Here is a 24,065-nt window from a genome sequence, read left to right on the forward strand (position 1 = left end):
TTTTGGGGTAACTGCCCAAAACATTTAAGAATAAGGGGCCAAAAAGGGCCAAAAATAAGCATTTTTCTAGTTTCCAGACAATAACGTGTGTTTAAGTGTATGGATCTTTATGAAATTGTACTACAAGGTTCCATATCACAAAGGGAATGCTGGGATTGATTTTGGGGGTAATTGCCTTAAAATTTTTGGAATTAGGGGCCAATAAATGGGCAAAAAAACAAGCATTTTTCTAGTTTCATGACAATAACGTGTGTAAGTGTATGGATCTTTATGAAATTGTACTACAAGGTTCCATATCACAAAGGGAAAGCTGGAATTGAGTTTGGGGGTAATTGCCCAAAACATTTAAGAATAAGGGGCCAAAAAGGGGCCAAAAATAAGCATTTTTCTAGTTTCCAGACAATTACTTGTGTTCAAGTGTATGGATCTCTCTGAAATTGTACTGCAAAGTACCATACCATAGAGGGAAGGCTTAGATTGAGTTTGAGGGTGATGAATCATAAGGGGGTTCAAATAATTTGGGGGGAGGGATTTTTTTTCCCTTTTTTTTCTTTTAAATTTTCCATTTTAAATTGGTTATTTCTGATTTATATGTAAGAGCAAATAATAATGATATGGTTTGAATAGGTCAATTAATAATTTATAAGTTCTTAGACCACATTCATTCTGTGTCAGAAACCTATGCTGTGTCAAATATTTAATCACAATCCAAATTCAGTGTGTATCAAGCTTGAATGTTGTGTCCATACTTGCCCCAACTGTTCAGGGTTCGACCTCTGCGGTCGTATCAAGCTGCGCCCAGCGAAGCATTTTATTAAGGAATGATACAGAATGTAACCAAGTATGAAATTATGTAGATGATAGTAGCTGAAATACAATTTTATCAGATTAATATTCTTCTCAATCTGCAAGTCACGTTTGTCAAAAAATGGTTTTTAGTTGGAAATATTAGATTTTATTGTGTTCAGCTACAATTTTCCAATGACTTACATCTTTCATAATAAAAACTGGAACAGTTGATGGACTTATCTATGGAAATACAGAATTAATTTATTTTGACATTTTTACCTAATATGTCTTCGTTTTGCTCCCATATTGTTGTCAATATAATGGAATTCTATGCAACTGTCATACAAGTGAGAGGTTTAGCTAGCTATAAAACCAGGTTTAATCCACGATTTTCTACACAAGAAAATGCCGTTACCAAGTCAGGAATATGACAGTTGTCTTCTATTAGTTTTATGTGTTTGAGCTTTTGATTTTGCCATTTGATAAAAGACTTTCCATTTTGAATTTTCATTGGAGTTTGGTATTTTTGTTATTTCACTTTTTAGTCAACTCAGTATGAAGCTTTTTTGAGCTCATTAGCAGTGCTCACTTGTCCTGAATATGCATGAAACATTTCCAACTGAACATTTATAAGCAAACAAAAATCAATCAATCAATCATGAAAAAGCTTCATATTGGCACTTTATATAATATAATGTATGCATCTGACATATTAAATCATGCCAATGTCCAACATTCTTCATATTTTGCAATATTACCATTATGAGTTATCTTGATAATTATATTTCTCATTTTAGGATTAGGTGAATTTTTTCGTCAAGGAAAACACTATAGAAAAGACTATATCCAAGTCGTGGTTGACAAATTAAAATCAATAGAAACCTGGTTCTTAAATCAGAAAAAATATGCATTTTATGCCAGTTCATTGCTGTTTGTTTACAATGCATCTGTAGACAATACTGAAGCACAAGATATAGTGTTGTGTTCTGAAGGAAAGGAAGAAAAACTGGACAGTATGGAAGATAAGAAAATAAACAAGGACAGTGAATCCGACATTAATCAAACTGACAATCGACTCAGTGAGGAAGGAAGTGACGAAACAGAAAATACTTCTTGTAACCATAGCAATAGAGATAGAAGTTTTGTAGATGTACGAATGATTGATTTTACCCATGTGTTTCCGTCAGAAGACCGAGATGAGAATTATATATTTGGATTACAAAACTTGATAAAACATTTACAATCTCTGCTTGAGATTTAATTCCTTATTTTTTACCACAAAATGTGCAAATATGTGTGAGTGCCTTAATGTTTCAAGATCAATACTAAAGTGTTATGTGGTTATGTGGAGCTTTTTATTTTTACTCACAATAAATTTTTTACACAAATTGTTTGTTTGTACATAAAGAACTGTTAACATACTTCAAAGATCTGTGGCTCTTCTTTTTTCATACGGCATTAAGAAAAAATATGTTTCTAATTACCTAGTTAACCTTATTATACACCTGGCTCAAATAAAGAAACAAATCATATTTTTTCCAAGCATATATATTTTTATAGATCTTTTACTTTTTAGACTTTTTAAAATTTTGATTTGCACTGCCATTTTTAGATACCCTGAGAATGTAGACTATATTAAACCTTTGATCTGATTTTAAGCTCTGCTTATGACAGCTATTGTACAGTGGATGTTTTATATGTCATTACATAAATACTGAAATAAAGTACAACTGAGGAGGAGTTATTCCCCTTCCTTAAGGTATTATTTATTTCCCATGTTAACTTCCCATCACAAGGTTAACAACTCCTTTGAATGGAGAGTCACTTGTATCAAAATATAATTATTTTTCTCAGGTGAGCAGTTGATAATATACAGATTGTTTAAAATCATTGCATATGTAACATTTTTAAGTTGTCGTGTTCATATGGATAATTTGTAAGGTGTTTATGATCTCTTAATGTTGTTTGTACTTCAATGATGGTATTCAGGCATTACAATGTTAAAAATAATATAAGAAGTCAGGTTTCACAAAGAAACAGTTTTTCAGTGTGCTTGAAATAATTTCCCTTATAGAATCTAGTCTATATGCTTATCAGGATAAGATACATTTAGACAGGTTAAGTGTAAGGGACAACAAAAGATTGATGTCTAAGCAGGCTGTCCTGCACTCTGAAATCAAATTTAAGTGACATGTGACCTTTTCAAAACCTACTTTCTTTAATAAGTGACCTGGTGACCTTCAGCAATTTCAAATGTGACCTTGTGACATAATCAGTATACCCTACTGGAGAAACAAGGTTATGAGCAGTACGTTTCTTTTAGAAATGTTTGTCTTTCTGATATTGTAAAAGATGATCAATGTAGAACAGTTAGTTGTTTAGGTCAGGGAATGAGTCAGAATACCTCTTTATAATGGTGAGTGATTTTTACATTGTTCGTGTGCTATAAACATGATAATCAGCTTTAGTATAATTTTTGGCAATCATTTGCTTAATGAGAAGTACTAGGTATATGAACCCATACACAACTTAGTATACTGTCTGTCATAATATAATAATAGTCAATGTTTGTGACTGTTAATATGATAAATATTGCCAAGTACAGATCCAGAATATTTTTTCTGGGTTCCATTTTAAAAAGTTGAATTATTTTTACCCTGTTACCTTTTTCTGAATCAACCGTTGATAAGGAAATATATACTGAATAAAGGCTTGTATAGTCCGTGGTTTTATTCTCCAAAATTGAACCTTCCAGACAGGGGATTGGACTATAGAGTAGGATAAGCAAGAAATAAGAGAAAAAAATCGATTTCTTGAGGTGGTTTGTTTACATTCCGCCATGTTTGTTATTGAAATTGGAAAGGGTGCTCTTATCATTTTCAAAACTAATATTTTTACCTAATCCATATTAATATGTTATTTTTGTTCAATATCAAATTAATACTGATTAATTTAAAAATTAAATGCTCACTACAAATTTCTCGTTTCTTTTCACTGCATTGCTTAAAATAAACTGGAATCTGCTTGAATGTAACGGAACGAAAAAAGTATAAAAGTCAACCGTCAACTCTTACACAATTGTACTTTTTTAGTATCAAAACTTTTTTTACACAAGGTTTGTACTACATATTTAAAGTCCCAGTTTTGTACTTCTGCAGTGTAGTAATACAAAAGTACACTAAATAAATAGTACTTTTTTTCATTTTAATTTAATAGAAAATTTTACTGAAAGTGTAATATTATAAAAAAAAATACCGGACTGGTACAAATAGAAATATGACCTTCAATGTACTACAAATCAAACGTATAAAACTATTACCATCAACTTTTAAGTCCAGTACTGTGAAATTATGGTACTGAATTAACACACTAATTTCAAAAGTATTATTATTTAGGTATGTTTTCTGTACTTCAAATTAATGTTACTACATAAGAATACATGCCAAAGTAGTTGTGTACAGACACTTACTCTTATGTTTTGTACAGATCTGTGTAAACATTCCGTTTTGTCATCTGTATAATATTCATTAAAGGTTTGTGAAATAGGAAATTTTGTTTGGCTATTGCGTTTGTATGCTTGAGTATATATATTGTAACTATGTATATGATGAACAGAAAGTAAATTAAAGTGTTTCCATGGAAAAATGCATTGCTATGAAAGCGTTCTCTAGATTGACCTTGTGTGAAGACATTAGTAGGCAATATTTTTGTGGTAGCTATGAAAGAGGGATAGATAATACCGTAGAAAAATTGAATTGATTAATGGAACATTTAAAAATATTATACAAACCACTTAACAGTTATGTTGTAACAAACAAAACCATAAATGATGCATTAAGTGTGAAAAACTTTGGATTTATATAAAAATCACCAATATATATTTCATAAAAGAATTTAATCATCCTTTGTTTATTGTTTATTGTGGCGTGCAGTTTAAATTTGTTTTCCAAATAATTGACACATTTGTAGTTATATAAGGCTCCTTACAAAAAAACTGTATATAGTTTAAACTGTGTTTTTGGTTTAGGAAATAGGGTTTTTTGCACCTCACTGAATATTCAGTAATAATCAGAATTAGGTTGACTTCTTGTGTGAAACCAAGCCACCAACACCAACCTCCTCCCCCCCAGAAAAGGTAACAATTTGTCTCGATAACCTTACTTGCTACTTGCCCCAAACACTCCCTTTTATATAGTTGATATGATTAATTCCAAACACTAAACTATAAATCAACTCTTTTATCTGTTTTAAAAAATATAACGCAAAGAGACATTTTTTTTATATTGAATGAGAGGTCATAGTTGAGAAATGTTATGAATTAATGTGTAAATAAATATTCATCACTTTCAGAGGTTAGCATTATCTTTAAATTATGTCAAAAGTTTTAAAAACATAATTTACTTTTAGTTGGATACATACATGGATTTTTCAACCATGAAATTTATATTTACTAAGAATATGAGTCTGAAATTATTTTGATTTTTAGGTTAAATAAACCTGGTATCAACAAAAATATAATTATTCAATATTGACAGCTTCATGTACAAGTTTTATATATCATTAAGTGAATAGTACAAATGTCTCAACCAATCTGGAACACGTTTAATAAACTGAATTAATGCTGAATTTTTAAATGTTTAACATAGGTAGAACATGAAAGTAGATAATTGTGCATATATTTTCCTCAATTTTCTTATTATTGATATAACAAGCAAACAAGCATTGTTTTATAGACAGTATTTATTTTAACACTTTCCATATGGTGCTAGGAGTTCATATATACAATGTAATAGGTTATCTCCCCTAATTTAAAAAAAATGTTTTTTTAATTCTATATTATAGATATTCACCATTCTAACATGACGTTCTTCAAACGCTTTGAGTACACACCCGTGGTAAAATATGAATATATTGTTTGGGCTGTTCCAATCATACTCCCGCGTCACATGTTTTTTTATGAATGAGCTACCTGACGTCATAGAACGATGACGTAAGAATATAAACATTTTACGGGAAAATACACGCTTGTGAAACCGAAAATCATCACAACAAGGAAACGTAAACAAACGATGCAAAAATGTGTTATATAAGCCATTTTTTATACGACCGCAAAAAAATTTTGTGGTCGTATATTGGTATGACGTTGGCGTCGTCGTCGTCGTCGTCCGAAGACACATTGGTTTTCGCACTCTAACTTTAGTTTAAGTGAATGGATCTTTTTGAAATTTTACAATAAGGTTAAATACCACAAAAGGAAGGTTGGGATTGATTTTGGGGGTTATGGTACCAACAGTTAAGGAATTAGGGGCCAAAAAGGGGCCAAAAATAAGCATTTTCTAGTTTCCAGACAATAAATGTGGAATGGTGTATGGATCTCTCTGAAATTATACTACAAGTTTCCATACCACAAAGGGATGGTTAGGATTTGCTTTGGGGGGTTATGGCTCAAACCGTTTAGGAATTAGGGGCAAAAAAGGGGGAAAAACAAGGTTGTCCTGGTTAATGGACAAATACTTTAGTACAAAACATAATTTAAAGCAGTGTAAGGGAGATAAATCAAATACATCATTGAAATTATCTCCCTTACACTGCTTTTAAATTATGTATAAAGTAATGGTTAATGAACAATAAAGATAATTTAAAACAGTGTAAGGGAGGTAATCCAAATACAACGTTTTGGTTACTTCCCTTACACTGCTTTTAAATTATGTTTAAAGAAATGCATATTTATAAAGGAAGACCAGTAAAAATATCTGCAAATGTTGCATCATTTTTTTTTACAAAAAAATCCATATGAAAGATTTGACACTATATTTTTTATTCTATTATAAAATAGATTAAGTTAGCACTATGGTAAATTTAAATGGGTAATTATGGTTGCCAACTCCATTGGAAATTTGAATTGAGATTATGACCATATCTTGAGGGAAAGAATTTTTTGGGGGAAAAAAGGGGGGGGGGGGATAAAAAGAAATTGTGGGGGGTCAATTTTTTCTCATTTCAGATTTCAGAAATTAAAAAGAATTATTCTTCAAATATTATTTTTTTTTCAAATTTCAAATATTGAAAAATTTCAAGAAGTAATCTTTAATTGCACAGTATGGCGCATTAGATTTGTAAAATCTTTGATCACATTTATTTATTTGTTATGCCGAATCTAACAGTGTATTTAGATTTTTAATTTTGGGTCCAGTTTTCAAAATGGTCTACATTAAGGTCCAAAGGGTCCAAAATTAAACTTTGTTTGATTTTAGCAAAAATTGAATATATGAGGTTCTTTGATATGCTGAATCTAAACATGTATTTAGATTTTTGATATTTGGCCCAGTTTTCAAGTTGGTCCAAAATTAAAATTTGTTTGATTTCAACAAAAATTGAATATATGGGGTTCTTTGATATGCTGAATCTAACCATGTATTTATATTTTTAATTTGTGGACCCCGTTATCAAATTGGTTCATATTGAGGTCAAAAGGGTCCAAAATTAAACTTTGTTTGATTTCATCTAAAATTGAATTATTGGGGCTCTTTGATATTCCAAATCTAACCGTGTATTTAGATTTTTAATTTTGGGTCCTGTTTTTTAAATTGGTCTACATTAAGGTCCAAAGGGTCCAAAATTTAACTTAGTTTAATTTTAACAAAAATTGAATTCTTGGGGTTCTTTGATATGCTGAATCTAAACATGTGTTTAGATTTTTGATTATGGGCCCAGTTTTCAAGTTGGTCCAAGATAGGGTCCAGTATTTAAACTTTGTTTGATTTCAACAAAAAATGAATATATGGGGTTCTTTGATATGCTGAATCTAAACATGTATTTAGATTTTTGATTATGGGCCCAGTTTTCAAGTTGGTCCAAATTGGGGTCCAAAATTAAACTTTGTTTGATTACATCAAAAATTGAATTATTGGGGTTCTTTGATATGCCAAATCTAATCGTGTTTTTAGATGTTTAATTTGGGTCCCGTTTTTTTAAATTGGTCTTCATTGAGGTCCAAAGGGTCCAAAATTAAACTTAGTTTGATTTTAACAAAAATTGAATTCTTGGGGTTCTTTGATATGCTGAATCTAAACATGTGTTTAGATTTTTGATTATGGGCCCAGTTTTCAAGTTGGTCCAAGTTGGGGTCCAAAATTAAACTTTTTTTGATTTCAACAAAAATTGAATATATGGGGTTCTTTGATATGCTGAATCTAACCATGAATTTAGATTTTTTATTTGTGGCCCCGCTATCAAATTGGTTCATATTGAGGTCAAAAGGGTCCAAAATTTAACTTTGTTTGATTTCATCAAAAATTGAATTATTGGGGTTCTTTGATATTCCAAATCTAACCGTGTATTTAGATTTTTAATTTTAAGTCCCATTTTTTTAAATTGGTTTACATTAAGGTCCAACAGGTCCAAAATTAAACTTAGTTTGATTTTAGCAAAAATTGAATTCTTGGGGTTCTTTGATATGCTGAATCTAAACATGTGTTTAGATTTTTGATTATGGGCCCAGTTTTCAAGTTGGTCCAAGTTGGGGTCCAAAATTAAACTTTGTTTGATTTTAACAAAAATGGAATATATGGGGTTCTTTGATATGCTGAATCTAACCATGTATTTTGATATTGGACATTGGACCATAATAGGTAAATTAAAAAAATTCAAGTTCTTAGACCACATTCTTTCTGTGTCAGAAACCTATGCTGTGTCAAATATTTAATAACAATCCAAATTCAGAGCTGTATCAAGCTTGAATGTTGTGTCCATACTTGCCCCAACTGGTCAGGGTTCGACCTCTGCGGTCGTATCAAGCTGCGCCCCAGCGAAGCATTTTATTGTATACATATAAGACATATAAGTCCAATTATCATTTAGATTCATCCAAACCTATCTAAATATGTTATTGTAAATAGTTTAAGCATGTCATTTATTCAGTTTGCTCCGGTCTTTTACGTCAATTTAATAGTGCGTTTATTTATGGGAACGGCAAATAATGCCTTCATCTAGAGCGCTTCGATCCAAAACAATTGCCGTATTTGTCCTATTAGAATCGAAATAATTCATGGGGGCTTGAATATATCGTGATTTTACCACGGGTTGTCCTTTATAAATTTCGATTGTATAGAAATAGAAATACTTTTAAGTTTAAAATGGGATACCAGGATAGCTTCAATAAAATTTTAAATTCAGAATTTGCACACTTTTAGACAGATTAAGTTATATAACAAATTATTACTCCTACAAATTTTAATAGAAATACGTGTATTCTTTATTTGGAAAAGGTGGTTTCCCATGGTAATTTAGGAGTTGTCAGCTCAAGGTGGATATTTCTTATGTTAATTCAGAAGATAAAGAGACATATGGAAATATTTTGGACTTTGGTATAGTAATAGTTTTGATTAATACCATTGCACTAGTAATAAGTGAAAACAGCACAGAGAATGCTATTTTATTCCAATCTGCGCTCACTTGTGTATGTGTGTGGTTTTTTTGTTGATAATCAGTGGCATTATTCCTATAGAAATTTAAAGAATTAGAAAAAACAAAAAATGCTGATATATTTTTATTACAAATGAAAATTTATATGTCTGAAGGTAAATACATCTATTTTATGAAATTGGATCAACTGAAATACTGAAACAACAGTTTATACAGAGGCAGTTTGGACCAAAATTAACCAAAATGTAGTTTTTCTGGTCAATGTTAAGTCAAGTTTTATATCAGAATGACATTCTTGTTACGTTTTTACATCTTTGAAAGTTGTAAAGCAGATGATACATCCCTTTTCAGGTTAAATTGATTTTTTTTTACCTTCCCATACAGTTCTTATTTTTTTAAAGATAAAATTCTGACATAATTTGATTTTAAGGGAGATAATTAACACTGGCTTTTTACCCTCAATCAAACAAAAGTAATTGTTTACTATATTCATTTAAAATGTCAGAGTAATATTTTCTGGGGTTACAATCACTTTGTCTATTTTGTTGAAAATATATATTGTAATATTTTACATTGTAACTATTTTGTAATATTGTGCATGTTTTATGAGAAACGTATGAATAATAACTGTGATAATTTGTAATTTCTATAAATATATATTTATATTTTGTCAAAATACTTGTTAATGCATTAAATATCTTTCAAGCTGACCATAGACTTATTGTTTTGATTTTTTTAAAAAGCTTGATAATTTCGTTGTGGTGGTGTTCTGTTTTGCTTTGATTAAACAGTATAATTATATGGGACAGTTCTGAAGACACTTTATTTACCTTCAGATTTCTATCTTATTACTTGTTCTAAAATTTATTTTATTATGTTCTATTAATTTTTAAAACAATGATCATCAGAATAGGATGAGAGTATATATGTCCGAATTGGTTACTAAAGAAAGGAGAAATTGACCAAGAATTATCTCTAAAAAAGTGAGACATAGGTATGCTGTTTCCGGCGGTGGCGGTGGCAACAATGTATTAGTTTGTGATTAGGTCATGTTTGTTGTGAACCACTAGTGGTAGATCAATGATATTTGGTATGCAGTTGAATTAGCATTGGTACATCTCATTTCCATGGAGATTATTTGGCCCTGCCCCCTCAGTCATGGTCTATTGACTTTGAAACTTTTGCTTAGTTTACATGTATTAGTTTGTGGTTATGTCAGTTTGTGAGGAACCACTAGTGGTAGGTCAATGGTATTTGGTATGCAGTTGTATAAGCATTGGCATATCTCATTTCCATGGAAATTATTTGGCCCAGCCTCCTCAGTCATGGTCTATTGACTTTGAAACTTTTGCTTAGTTTACATGTATTAGTTTGTGATTAGATCAGTTTAAGATGAACCACTTATGTTAAGTCAATGATATTTTGTATGCAAATGTATTGGCATTTGCAAGTCTTGTTTCCATGGAGATTATATAGCCCCAACCCCTTATCATGGTTCATTGACTTTGAAACTTAGTTTACAAGTTAATGTTTGTGTTTAGGTTTATTAAAAGGGAACAACTTATGATAAGTCAATGGTATTTGGTATGCAGTTGTATTATCATTGGCACATCTCATTTCCATGGAGATTGTTTAGCCATGTACCTTCAGTCATGGTTCATTGACTTTGAATATTTGCATAACTTACATGTTAAAGTATTGCTATTTTAATTTCAACATTTGCATTATCTAAATTGCAAAAAGGCGAGAATATCTCTGTGATAATAGTTTGTTAATCCAGCCATGCTGTATCTATGTTATCACTCCAGATTTTAAGATGGTGCGGAATTCTGATTCATATCGTGAATCTAATTATGTGTTTTATGACTTATGAAAGTTTATACACCATTTTATTCACCTACTGCCATTTTGACATGTTATTAACCCTTGAATTGAGAAAATACAGGTCCAACAGCTACTTAATTTTAGATACACACTCGCATATAGTTCATGTGTAAATAAAAATTTATGATATATTACTTTTTATGAATAAAAATGAAAAAGTAATATATCAATTATAATCAGTTAATAAGAATTATAAAAGCATTGTATTAGTATCTTATGCTTGTGTAAGTAATTGAATAAAATTTGGTATAAAAGATGTGTATTGATATCAAAGTTGATTCCCACACTATTTTCAAATGAATTATTGCAATTCTTTCATTAGGCAAAATAGCCTGAGAGTACTGCTGTAATGTAATCTAAGTTGACCACAGTTAATATCTCTTGAGTTACATAATTGAATACTTATTACACAATTAACTTAATAAACAATTCTACCACCTCGGTAGTCTCATGGTAGCGTGTTAGCCTCGAGTGCGGGTGATCGTGGGTTCGAACCCCGGCCGGGTCTAACGACTTTAAAATTGGTATTTGCTGCTTCTCCGCTAAGCACGCGTCATTAAGGAGATAGAGCAGAGACTGGTGGGCTCGGAGTCAGAATAATGTGTCCGGGTAAGGTGACATGTCTTCCTACCGACTGTTACCTTGTGAACTAGCACGTTGAGCAGCCATCCATCATCATCATCATCAAAATAAAGAATTCTTGACCTCGATATTACACCTATAATTACATTTGATCTACACTGCATAAAATTATTCTGTAATCAGATGTGGATACTAAAAAATTCCAAAGATCTTTTAAAGTACGTACAATCTAAGACTCTATCATCTTGCAATAGTATTAAAACATTTGACTTTTCTACACTTTACACAAGTATTCCCCATTCCAAATTGAAAGACAAATTGAAAGAGTTGGTCCTTCTTTGTTTCATTAAACAGAATAGCATACGTAGATACAAGTTTCTTGTCTTGGGGATGGATAAATCGTACTTTGTAAAAAATCTTTCTGATTCGAACAAAAAATTCTCTGAAATTGACATTATCAAGATGCTTGATTTCTTGATTACATATAAGAAGATGTGGTATGAGTGCCAATAAGACAACTCTCCATCCAAGTCACAATTTGTAAAAGTAAACCATTATAGGTCAAAGTACGGCCTTCAACAAGGAGCCTTGGCTCACACCGAACAGCAAGCTATAAAGGGCCCCAAAAATGACTACTGTAAAACCATTCAAACAGGAAAACTAACGGTCTAATCTATATAAAAAACGAGAAACACTTATGAACCACATCAACAAACGACAACCACTGAACATCAGGTTCCTGACTTAGGACAGGTGCAAACAAATGCAGCGGGTTTAATCGTTTTGATAGGCTCCAACCTTGACCTTACCTGAAACAATAGTGTAACATCACAACATAGAAAGACACACTATAAAATATCAATTGAAATGGCTTAACTCAATCAAAAGACATATTAACAAAAACAAATGAACATACACTGAACGAATAAATTTGATCTATGACACAATGTAAATACAAAATTAATAAAACAAGGGGGTTAGATGTAAACAATATAAGAAAGACAACCATAACCTTGGACAAAATGCCGCCCAAATAAAATAACGTTCACCGGTAAAATAAAAATAATATTGTTGTAAGGTATACATGGAATGTGGAAATGATTTTTACAAAATAAATAATTTTATTGGCAACATATTTGTTACGCTTGGAGGATTTTTTTTCAACAAACAATCGGCATTCCCAGAGGAACCAAATGTGCTCCTCTTCTTGCCGACTTGTTCGTTTATTCATATGAGTCTGAATTCATACAGGAACTTCTTAGGAAGAAAGAAAAGAATTTAGCAGTATCCTGCAACTTCACTTTCCGCTATATAGATGATGTTCTCTCACTAAATAATTCAAAATTTGGACTATGTTGAACGCATCTTTTCCATTGAACTTGAAATAAAGGATACAACAGATACAGTTAAGTCTGCCTCAGATCTTGATTTACATCAATAAATTGACAATGATGGTCGGTTAAAAACAAAAGTTTACGACAAAAGAAATTATTTCAGCTTCCCAATTGTTAACTTTCCATTTCTGTGTAGCAACATTCCAGCAGCGCCTGCATACGGAGTTCATATTTCCCAGTTGATACGATATTCCAGGGCTGTATTTCCTATCATGATTTCCTTGATAGAGGGTTGCTTCTCACAAGGAAGCTATTAAACCAAGAGTTCCAAGTGGTGAAGTTGAAATCATCCCTTCGTAAATTTTACGGACGTCATCACGAGTTGGTTGCTCGTTATGGAGTATATATCCGTTTCACAGATGACAACGGATATGTTCCAATTGTCGTAACTACAATCCCGTCCACTTTTCCCTGAATGTGACGTACCGAATTAGACTTATCACCGGGTTTGTACTAACATAAGCAACACAACGGGTGCCACATTTGGACCAGGATCTGCTTATCCTTCCGGAGCACCGGAGACCACCCCCAGTTTTTGTTGGGGTTCGTGTTGCTCAGTCTTTAGTTTTCTATGTTGTGTTTTGTGTTCGGTTGTTTGTCTTTTTCTTTTTTAGCCATGGCGTTGTCAGTTTATTTTTGACTTGAGTTCGAATGCCCCCTCAGTATCCTTCGCCTCTTTACTTCTGTAAATTGTGTGTGAAAGATGAACGATAAGATATGTATTTTGCCCAATCATCTGATATTAGTCAATAATTTAAATATCAGACTAGCTACACTAAAAAAATCTAAAATTAAAATATCTTTGGGCAAATGAATACAGATTTTATAGTAAGAACATCAAAATGAAAATAACTGAAATAAATATTAAAAATGAGATCAGAAAAAAATATCAGACTAGCTACACTATTGGCTGGATCCCAGCAACAACGACGCTTTGACTGTCTCGCCTTTCGACAAATGTCTGAGTATGAAAGACAGCCAGATGATAATCTGGCAATGTCTCAGAATTACTATATTGTCTACAGATTTATATTCCAGAAGGTGTAATTGGTGAATAATTCACATCTTATTTATAAATGCATCATGGTCATTAGTTTTCATCTGGTGTATGTTCTTACCTCATTTTCATGGTCCAACGTCTAGACAAAAACTCTGTAGAGATCCTGTCTTTCTCATGCACGACAAGGATGCTGTCCTGGCAGGATAGAATAGACTACATAAACTATTTATATGAAACTTTATACTTCAGAAGTTGGAAGAGCTGGACAATTCATATCTTGAAACTTTTAATATGGTTGATGTTTCTTTCTAGCATATGTCGATTGTTCTTAACCTCTTTATCATGATTCCGTGACTGCTTAAAGTAACTATCATTTGATTTTAAAAGTTGGTATGAGTAAAAGGTCAGCAGACTTTGGTATTTAGAAGCATTGAAAGATAGCAGAAGTTTGATTTGGTACGTCAGACGCGCGTTTTGTCTACATCAGACTCATCAGTTGCGCTGGAATAAAACAGTTGCTAGGGCAAATTGATAACGAAGTTGGGACAACATTCAAAACCAAATGCCGCGCTTTTAATGGAGATGCAGCAAATCCATGTATCAGTTTTAAAGTCTTACGTTTGAGGGCTACAATACCAAAACAGTAAAAATACAGAATAACATGACATGATATGTTGTACATATATACCAAAGGGGAATGTTGTTCAAAGAAATACAGTTTTAATATCTTATTGCATTTAATAGAAAATGGGGATTTTGTGGCAAATAAGCCAATAGTTTTGCAAAAATCCAACAGATATTTTCATCACAAAACTGTAAACATAGATTACTCACTTAGTTGTCCATGATGCGCTAGCGTTTATTGTCTACAAAAAGTCCTAAACAATCCAAAAAACTCGTGCTGAGTCGCTAAAGTCGTGCGTACAATTGAATGTGTACTTGACTAGGTATTTTTATACTTGTTTAACCAACATCTTTATTTACATACTTGTTTTAGGGAAAAGTAAAATAACAAAAATACCAAACTCCAAGGGAAATTCGAAACGGAAAGTCCTTTATCAAATGGCAAAATCAAAAGCTCAAACACATAAAACGAATGGATACGGCTGTCATATTCCTGACTTGGTACAGGCATTTCCTGATGCAGAAAATGGTGGATTAAACCTGGTTTTATAGCTAGCTAAACCTCTCACTTTTATTGTATGACAGTCGCATAGAATTCCATTTGATTGACAACAACGTGTGAGCAAAACAAACAGAAACAATAGGTAAAAATGTCACAAATTTTAGATTGAAATTTTGGTACAGCAGTCAACATTGTAATTTAATCTTAATCACTACAAAAACAAATAACTATTTCAACAAAGAAAAACAAATTGGTATACAAACACTGTATAAACAAAGTACATAAGCAAAAGTGAAAGACAAAAAACAAAATTGACCATAGCACAATAACACAATGGCGGGATGTATAAGTACCAAGCCACGCTAAAAGTATATTACCAAAAATGGACTAAACAGTAAATCATATCTAGCACTCCATGCAATAATCCTCTGTCTATAAGGCACCGAATTGTCAAATATAGGAGTACAAGGGAAATGCTGTATTTTTTAATAAATTCAATATGATAAGCATTGAAACAACAAAAGGGTACATTATCCTTAAATGAATGATTATTTACATTGTTCAGAAGTGGTTTACACATAACAAGGGGATCTTAATGTTTGTACATATTATCGTAATTTCTGCCTCTGGCTAAGTCTGTCTAGATTTAAAGCAAAGAAATACGAATAAACTCATAAAAATTGTAACTATACGATGGATAAATAAGTAAGGCCGTCGATTCTGATGTCTGCTCTCTCTCAGTATTGGTAGCGTGAATAAATAATCTATAGTAGAAAATGGTACGTTTATAAAACTTCTGGAACAGCTGATATATTTACATACATGTACAATGTTCTAACAACTATATAATTTACATATGGGGCGGAGCTACTAAAATAACATTCTTTCTTGTATTTTTGCACTGACCAAACGGGGATATCTTAAATTCTACATTGCAAATAAATCCAATAGATGCGAGGCTAACAGCTACCTGCGCTGCTTCTTACCTCTTAACTACGACAATTACTTATAAAATATACGGGGCATACAGCTAAATGCGCTGCTTCTTACCTCTAGAAACCCCCAGAATCCTTGCTGTAGGCCAAATGTAAGCACAGCAAAGACAGACAAACATGACCTTGTTCTGGTATTTAGTCATAACTTACCGGAAGTAAACATTCTAAGCAGTAGGAATAACATAACGTCAAACGCTGACTGAAAATATAGAAGTCCTCGACTTAAAATGCTTATTCTAATAAACTATCGTGACTAAACCAATCCAGGCATGTCTATTCTTCCAGTTACGAAATCATAAGTGTACACATTTGACGGGTACACGTTTAGAATATTGACCCAACGGTAACCTTTTGAAGAACACATGACAAAGTTGCGCCATATTTGACGTTATCGATACAGCTAATAACTTAAAGTAAAACGTACGTTAATTGCTTATTAAAATATGATGACCTATAATTGTTCACTTTGTACACATTGTGACTTGGATGGAGAGTTGTCTCATTGGCACTCATACCACATCTTCTTATTTCTATTAAAACTAGGAATAACTTCTAAAAACTAATACAAAATCTCAAATTACCAAAGTAACAATATTTCATTATTTAAATTGGAATCATCAGTGAACACATTTGCAACACATATATAAGAGGTAATACTAAAATAGCTTATACAATTATGACATGATAGTCTGGATACAAGTTACAATTTTTACAGTAAAATTTTGCAAGGGTTAAAGAGGGTGACTCGATCAGCATTCGCTAATCTACCTTGAAGCCCTCACAAAAACATATAGAACAAGTATTACAAATATTACAATTTTTGAACATATAATTAAACTTTCACGCTAAATGATTGTCTGTAGAACAAGAAAAACAAAATAATACATTATACACAAACATTTAAAAGACACGATAGAGTCAAAGAGTTATTACATATCATTCATAAAAATCTACACATTTTCCGTTAAAAGTACCAAGATTTTCACATTGTTTTATTTCATTTGGTAGTTTATTCCAAAGTATTGAGGAGCTATATGTGAATGGTTTTTTCATGGAATTTGTGTTAGGCCTCACTACAGCTAGATTATTATTTGTAGAAGATCTTAAATTGCTGCTTTGTAGGTTTATAATTGGACAACATGGTTCTTTAAGGTAATTATGTGCTTTATTATTTAGAATTTTATGAACAAGAATCAATTTATGATAAGAAATCCTAGATTTGAAATTTAACCATTTTAGCTCTTTAAATAAATTTACAGTAGAAGAAGGGAAAATACTTCCTTTAAATGGAGGAATATAATTATGATACTTTATCAAATGAATATTTATTATTCTATTGATTTGAACCATGAAATTGTATAGATTGTTATTGATTTAATACTACTGCCTTTCTATTTAGTGCAATACATATGTATATAATAATTCTATGCACTACATACACTCAGTAAAGTACAGCCCTAATTTAAGCCTGAGTAATAAATTGTTTGGTTTAGGGAATACTTACACTAAGGGTCCTAAGGACATTATATATGAATCATTTTGTTTAGGGGATACTTACACTAAGGGTCCTAAGGACATTATATATGAATCATTTTGTTTAGGGGATACTTACACTAAGGGTCCTAAGGACATTATATATGAATCATTTTGTTTAGGGGATACTTACACTAAGGGTCCTATGTCATTATATATGAATCATTTTGTTTAGGGGATACTTACACTTATAGTCCTAAGGACATTATATATGAATCATTTTGTTTAGGGGACTACATTGAATTACGATCTTTTTTAATATATTGAATATAAATTGTTTGGTTTTGCACTATGATTAGGATTAAAGAGATGAATTATTTAGGGAATTCATAGTAAGGATAGTAATAGAATGTAAAAAATCGTTGACTTTGATTCAGTGATTTAGTTCAAATCATTGAGACATAAGAAATCAGATGGCTTTGGAAAATTGTTATTACTTGTAAATTATAAATTTGTTCAGCTAGGGAAAATGCTATACTTGGGGAAAAATATTTGATTTGCGGAAAGATTACGATTAGTTTGTATGATTTAGGTTAACATTCTACCTAAGACTTCACTCCCTTGGAAAGAAAAAGTTAAAGACTTGAATTCCTGGTCATTAGAATTAGAAAAAAATCGTTTTGTTTAATGACCCGTGCTACAAAGTAATTTAACAATCTGTTGAAAATTGAAAACAGATGGCATTGCCCAAAAGCCAAAACAATCTTTTAACCTTCTGTGTTGACATGAATCATTATTGAAATGGTCATAATTATAAAAAAACTGTATATAAAAATCTTTATAATGAATTTGTGAAAATATTCAAGTGCATTTGTTTAGATCAAAAGAAGTAACTTTCAATTAATGGCTTGCACAGAACTGAGAAAAATCTGCTACATTGATTCAAATGAAAATCTCTTTGGTCTAAGGAATTAAAGTCAATAACAAACGGTTATCCACGTAAGGTGTTAACCATCAGTTTGTTACGTTTATCTCTAAAAAAAACCCAAATTGTTATAATAAATTTTTATCCCATTTGGTCTAAAAGACCAACTGATCTATTGCAATAACTTGACATCTGTCGTCGTCTGTGATCGTAAACTTAAAAAAACATCTCCTCTGTGTTAATATCGAGGTACCTTACATGGAAAAAATTCCTTTATGTTATTCAAATACATGGTTACAGATGAAACACATATGTTTCTATATGTTGTTATTGACTCAGACTAATACATGATGGTTTTTGTTATACAGGTATACAAGTTTGGTGGTCACATTACATAATCTGTTTTGCCAAAACTAAGAAACAGGGGAAATTTTCATCAATTAATTTTATTATTTACAGAAAAGAAGATGACAAAAAAAGTCATGTAGAAGGCTATTGATATGGCTAGCAGATTCTTTAAAAACTGTGTATATACAATGCTTGTCTTTTTTTTTAGACAAATAAAGAAATGCACTGATGTCTAAGTTTCTTAGTTCTCCCCAGTTGCCTCCAGGGACAAAGCCTCTGCCTACCCAAGTAGCTGGACACAAGTATGGAGATGGAAACATAGGTATGTATATATATATATATTAATGTCTCCCCATGAATTATTACCCCATCTGATATGTTAGTGAATTATTTACTCTTAAATATCCTAATGTTCAAGTCATATTTTAGGCAGTTAAGCTGCTTAATGCTAGCATAGCATATTTTCTCTCCCCCCCCCCCCCTCCCCGGGAATTCTGAAATAGGTGCCATTGCCATTTTCTAGCAGGCTGGTAGTTTATTTATAATTAATTGGACATGTTTTCATACTTTTAATTCTGGAATACAAAACATATGTCTAGAATAACCTTAAATGATCGTCGACCAACCCACAATAAATGACGTTACACTTAGGAAATAGTGCTCAATGGAAAGTCTAACATTGTTTTATCTTCTGTGCTTTTGATAAGGATGTTAAAGAACAATTGTATGAAATATTTTATAGCCGAAAACTTTGTATATACAAGTTGTTTACATTTGTCAAATGGCAATAGGCACATGAATGTTGTTTGGCGTTTATTTTAACTTGAAGACGAAAAGTCAATTTCAAGGATTTATAACACTGTGAGTTATAGCAGCATCAGAACCAACGTCCTTGTAATATGTGGTAGTCATGCATTGATCCTTTCCTTCCTTCATGTATTATATTATTCTGTTTTATTACATAACTGGCCCTGTCAACTCTAGTTTATATAGTTCTAAAAATGGCGTGGTCCGGGTGACATAGCTATCATATCGGACCCTTTGTCCGGTAAATAATTTCAATCTTTTAGGTCCGATAACAATTTTCAGTGTCAAAAGATTAATTTTGACTGGTCCCGCAGTCACTTCGCAAACAGATAAGTAGAAACGGAAAGGGTCTATGTTGACTTCCGGTTTTTAATGCATCAGGTGATTGTGCATGATCAATCGATGTATACACTAAGGTCGTCCTTAATCACAGGTCGTACCTACGTTTTGGTAAATCTCTTATACGTCTCTGCAACACATAATTTTACAATGAAATTCAGTTTTAAACACAAAAAAAATAATGATACCCTATTCAAGCATCATATTCTGATTTGATCGACTTAAATGTCTTTTCCTTATAACTTGTCCGTAAATAGAAGGCTGAGATCTACATTGGGGCGATTGTTAATATTTGGATATACTGCGTTACATTTAAAAAATGCGTTTACTCGTTTTTTTTTTTTAACAAACTTGACCGTTGTTTTTGTGAACCTTATATAGCATTTTTGGAAAAAAAAAAAAAAAAAAAAATACCGAACTCCAAGGAAAATTCAAAACGGGAAGTCCCTCAACAAATGACAAAATCAAAAGCTCAAACACACCAAACGAATGAAAAACAACTGTCACATTCCTGACTTGGTACAGGCATTTCCTTATGTAGAAAATAGCAGATTAACCCTGGTTCTATAGCTAGCTAACCTTCTCACTTGTATGACAGTCGCATATAATTCCATTCCATTGAGCAAAACAAACAGAATAAATAGGTGAAAATGTCAAAAGTTGGAGTACAGCAGTGAACATAGTGTTATAATCTTAATCACTACAAAAACAAACAACTATGTCTACAAAGAAAACAAAAGATGGCATATAGACACTATATATACAAAGCACATATGTAAAAATTAAAGACAAGAATAAAAAAATGACCATACAACTGATGGTTTTGAATTATTCTCAGCACATAATTATGTGAATGATCATATGGTGAAGTTTTGTGGTTTTTTCCAATGTTCTAAATAAATTACGCTCGAATCAAAATAGTTAAATGGCCAAAACAAAGTATGAAGTTGAAGAATGAAATCAAAGATGTGTGGTTCATCTTATAGTGAATTGAGTGGTACATGTCAGTGATAATATGTAGAACAAACACATTCACGCATGTATAAACAACACTGACATATAAACCTGACATCAACTAACATTAAACCCTTCAGCAGGTGCTCTGGAAGAGTGAACATGGTTTAAATTTTTTTGTATAATACTAAACGTGAATTGCACTGTTTTATGCTGCAAAGTTTACATTTTACCGAAATGTCTTATGACTTTTCAGATCATTACATATGTACATACATCATGAAATATTTATGAATACTTTACACATTTGGTGGGGATGTGTTACATGATAAGGGATCAGTATGTTTGCTTGTCTGTGATACATAATATCCAGTCATCAGTTCTCTAGAATTATTGAAATATTTAATCAAACCTCCTCTTTGCATTGAAGTTGTTTAGCCTGCATTTAGATTTCGCATGAAAGTCTTATACAAAAAGAAATCAATGTAGAATTATCTTGTGATATTTGATAACAGTTTAATTTTTTCAGGATGTTTAGAGGTAGATGATGGTACCATACTAAAACTTGTGCAGAATCCACCTAATGGTCAAAGAGAGTTAGACTTTTATGATGAAATCTTCAAGTCAACATACGACAACACACTGATAGAACTTAGGTCATTTGTACCAGAATTCCATGGTGTAATCCATGGAGAAACAAATGGTGGTGTAGCCAAACGTAAGACAGCCTTTTTTATTATCTGTCGGAACTGTCTGTAAGATAAAGGGTTTAATGTCACTTTCCATTACCACAATTTGATTTGGTTTCTCTCTGTATAATTAGTCTTACTTGATTTATAATTCATATATATAGGAGTATCTCGTGTTATCATAATTATAAGATTGAAATAACTGTTCAAACTCCATTTGACTTGTGAAGTCAGTTTCATACATGATATATAATGTATGTTGTAAAGTGTATTAAATTACCACAAGTTGATCAATGTACACTACAAACTGCTCAGAGTCTGAAAAGACAATATTTTATGCTCGACCAGTGAAATCGAGCACAGATTTTACTCGACAGTACTTAACTGTACTTAAATGTACTCGACTATACTTAATAAGTCTGATTCAGTACTTGATGATCTTGATGCAGTCTGAAATGGTCTCGACCAGGGCTCGACTAGTCTCGACCTGTCTCGACTAGTCTTGACTTTCAAATTTAGTCTTCACTGGTCTGAATCAGCCCTTCTAACTACATTAAATGTAGATCTTACAAAATTCCAGTTTGTTTGGTAGTTTGGTTCATTGCTGTGAAACTAAAGAATTTAATTAATAGGCAAAAAAAAATCGATTAAATTCAGATAGTATTCATTAACAGCAATAAACCAAATTACCAAATAACCTGTTTTTTTGTTAGATAAATATATATTGGAGATAGCTGTAGATTTTGATGAAAATCCAAGTTGTTTTGAAATAGTTATAAATATAAAAAAATTTAAAGATAACTATCTGAATTAAGTCCGAACTGAAAATTCTAGCTTTTTTACCCTTGATTTATTAAACCCTTACATTTGACAGCAATATGCCGAACAACATAACAAATTGGGATTAAGTACGATCAATATACAACTGAGATAGCTGTATAGTTTTATGAAAATCCAAGTTAATTTGAAAAAGAAATAAACAAATTTAAAGGTGACTATCTGATTTCAGTCTGAACTGAAAATTCTAGCTTATTTAATTACCTATCAATGAAATCCTTAATTTTGACAGCAACTAACCAAAGTACCAAACAACCTGGCATTCTATAAGATAAATATATAACTGAGATATAGGCGAGTGACATTTTTCAAAAAGACGCCTTGTTAACGACTTTAATGCACCCACCTAACATACGGCTATATTATATATCATTCGAAAGCTTATTATCTGTACTTTCTGTTTTGCCCGGTCGTCAATAATTCGTACGGTGCAATTTGCGTTAAATCAAGGTCAAAGGTTAAAATTGAACATTCCTTAATTTTGCCAGAATTAAACAAAATGCTATTTTCTGGTACTTGTATGGATTTTTTTTTCTAAAAATGATCTAAACCTTTTATAACAATAACCATCGGTCAAAAATCAAATGCAAAATTAATTGTTGATTGCTCTATATTTACAGAAAATTGCATTTCTTAAAAAAACTTTCAAAAATGTTAAAATTGCAATAAAATCTAAATATTTTCTTAAGTTTTAATATTTGTATGTCGAAAATAGAATAGATTTATCGTTTATAGGCCAAGGGAATATTTTCATCATTTTAAACTGCAACTAATATGATATAGGACAAGATGCAGCCTTCAATTGAAGCTATTGCAGTTGCCCTAAAAAACACTATCTGCGAATGGGGATCATTTTGCTTTTACTGGCTACATAATATTGCCAATATCGGCAGATAATGATCAACCATATCTAAAAAAAGGATTATGGAAGAACTTTAAGGAACAAAAAAGGTATACTTGACAAAAATTAGTTTTCCGATGTGGAAAGACATGTTACGAAGTTTATTCTCGTTCAATGTTTCAATAAAAACTGTTTGTACCATGCGCTTTCAATATCAAATCCGGCGAATTCATTTTGATGTTAGACCGTCATTATATACTTTATTAGTTGTTTTATTAAATATGACTGAAAATTAATAATTCAGATTAATTAAGATTGAATACCTTTCCTGAGCAACTGTAATCACCATACTGGTTTACGTAGTGTTCGCACATTTCGGTATAGTGTTTTAAGAAGTTTTGTTTGTCTGTCCTACTTTTTCGCCTTGGTCATGCTGTCATCTGTTTTCCGACATTACTTGGTAGAATTAAGGAAGTTCAAAGTGCACATATAGAGGTTATACGTGAAGGGATTTGTTTCATAATAGACATATTCAAAGAGAATTAAAAGTAGTAATCTCTTAAAATTGACCAGAACATACATGCTTTCAAGCTATCTCATAAAGTTAACCCCAATCTTATTAAAATGTAGATCTCTGATTTCGTTATTCTCATACGAT

The 24,065-nt window shown here is 31.7% G+C and overlaps 2 protein-coding genes across 7 annotated transcripts in view; both read left to right on the forward strand.

The window, feature by feature from the left end:
- The window catches only part of LOC127708313 (inositol polyphosphate multikinase-like), a 38,046-nt gene extending 28,123 nt beyond the window's left edge, over positions 1-9,923 (forward strand). For all 5 annotated transcript variants that reach the window (XM_052213165.1, XM_052213166.1, XM_052213163.1 and 2 more), the window contains exon 6: positions 1,587-9,923. In XM_052213165.1, the coding sequence (XP_052069125.1) occupies positions 1,587-2,050 (464 nt within the window). In that variant the 3' untranslated portion in view covers positions 2,051-9,923. The remainder of the gene's footprint in view (positions 1-1,586) is intronic.
- LOC127708314 (inositol polyphosphate multikinase-like) overlaps positions 1-24,065 on the forward strand; it is a 62,992-nt gene that overhangs the window by 29,912 nt on the left and 9,015 nt on the right. The window contains exons 1-3 of one of the 2 annotated variants that reach the window (XM_052213170.1): positions 17,159-17,346; positions 19,149-19,262; positions 21,570-21,758. In XM_052213170.1, the coding sequence (XP_052069130.1) occupies positions 19,169-19,262; positions 21,570-21,758 (283 nt within the window). In that variant the 5' untranslated portion in view covers positions 17,159-17,346; positions 19,149-19,168. Of the gene's footprint in view, positions 1-17,158; positions 17,347-19,148; positions 19,263-21,569; positions 21,759-24,065 lie in introns of those variants that run through there. The other variant, XM_052213169.1, reaches the window with a different exon arrangement.

Source organism: Mytilus californianus, unplaced genomic scaffold, assembly GCF_021869535.1.
Source record: "Mytilus californianus isolate M0D057914Y unplaced genomic scaffold, xbMytCali1.0.p SCAF_7, whole genome shotgun sequence".
Taxonomy (NCBI): Eukaryota; Metazoa; Mollusca; class Bivalvia; order Mytilida; family Mytilidae; genus Mytilus; species Mytilus californianus.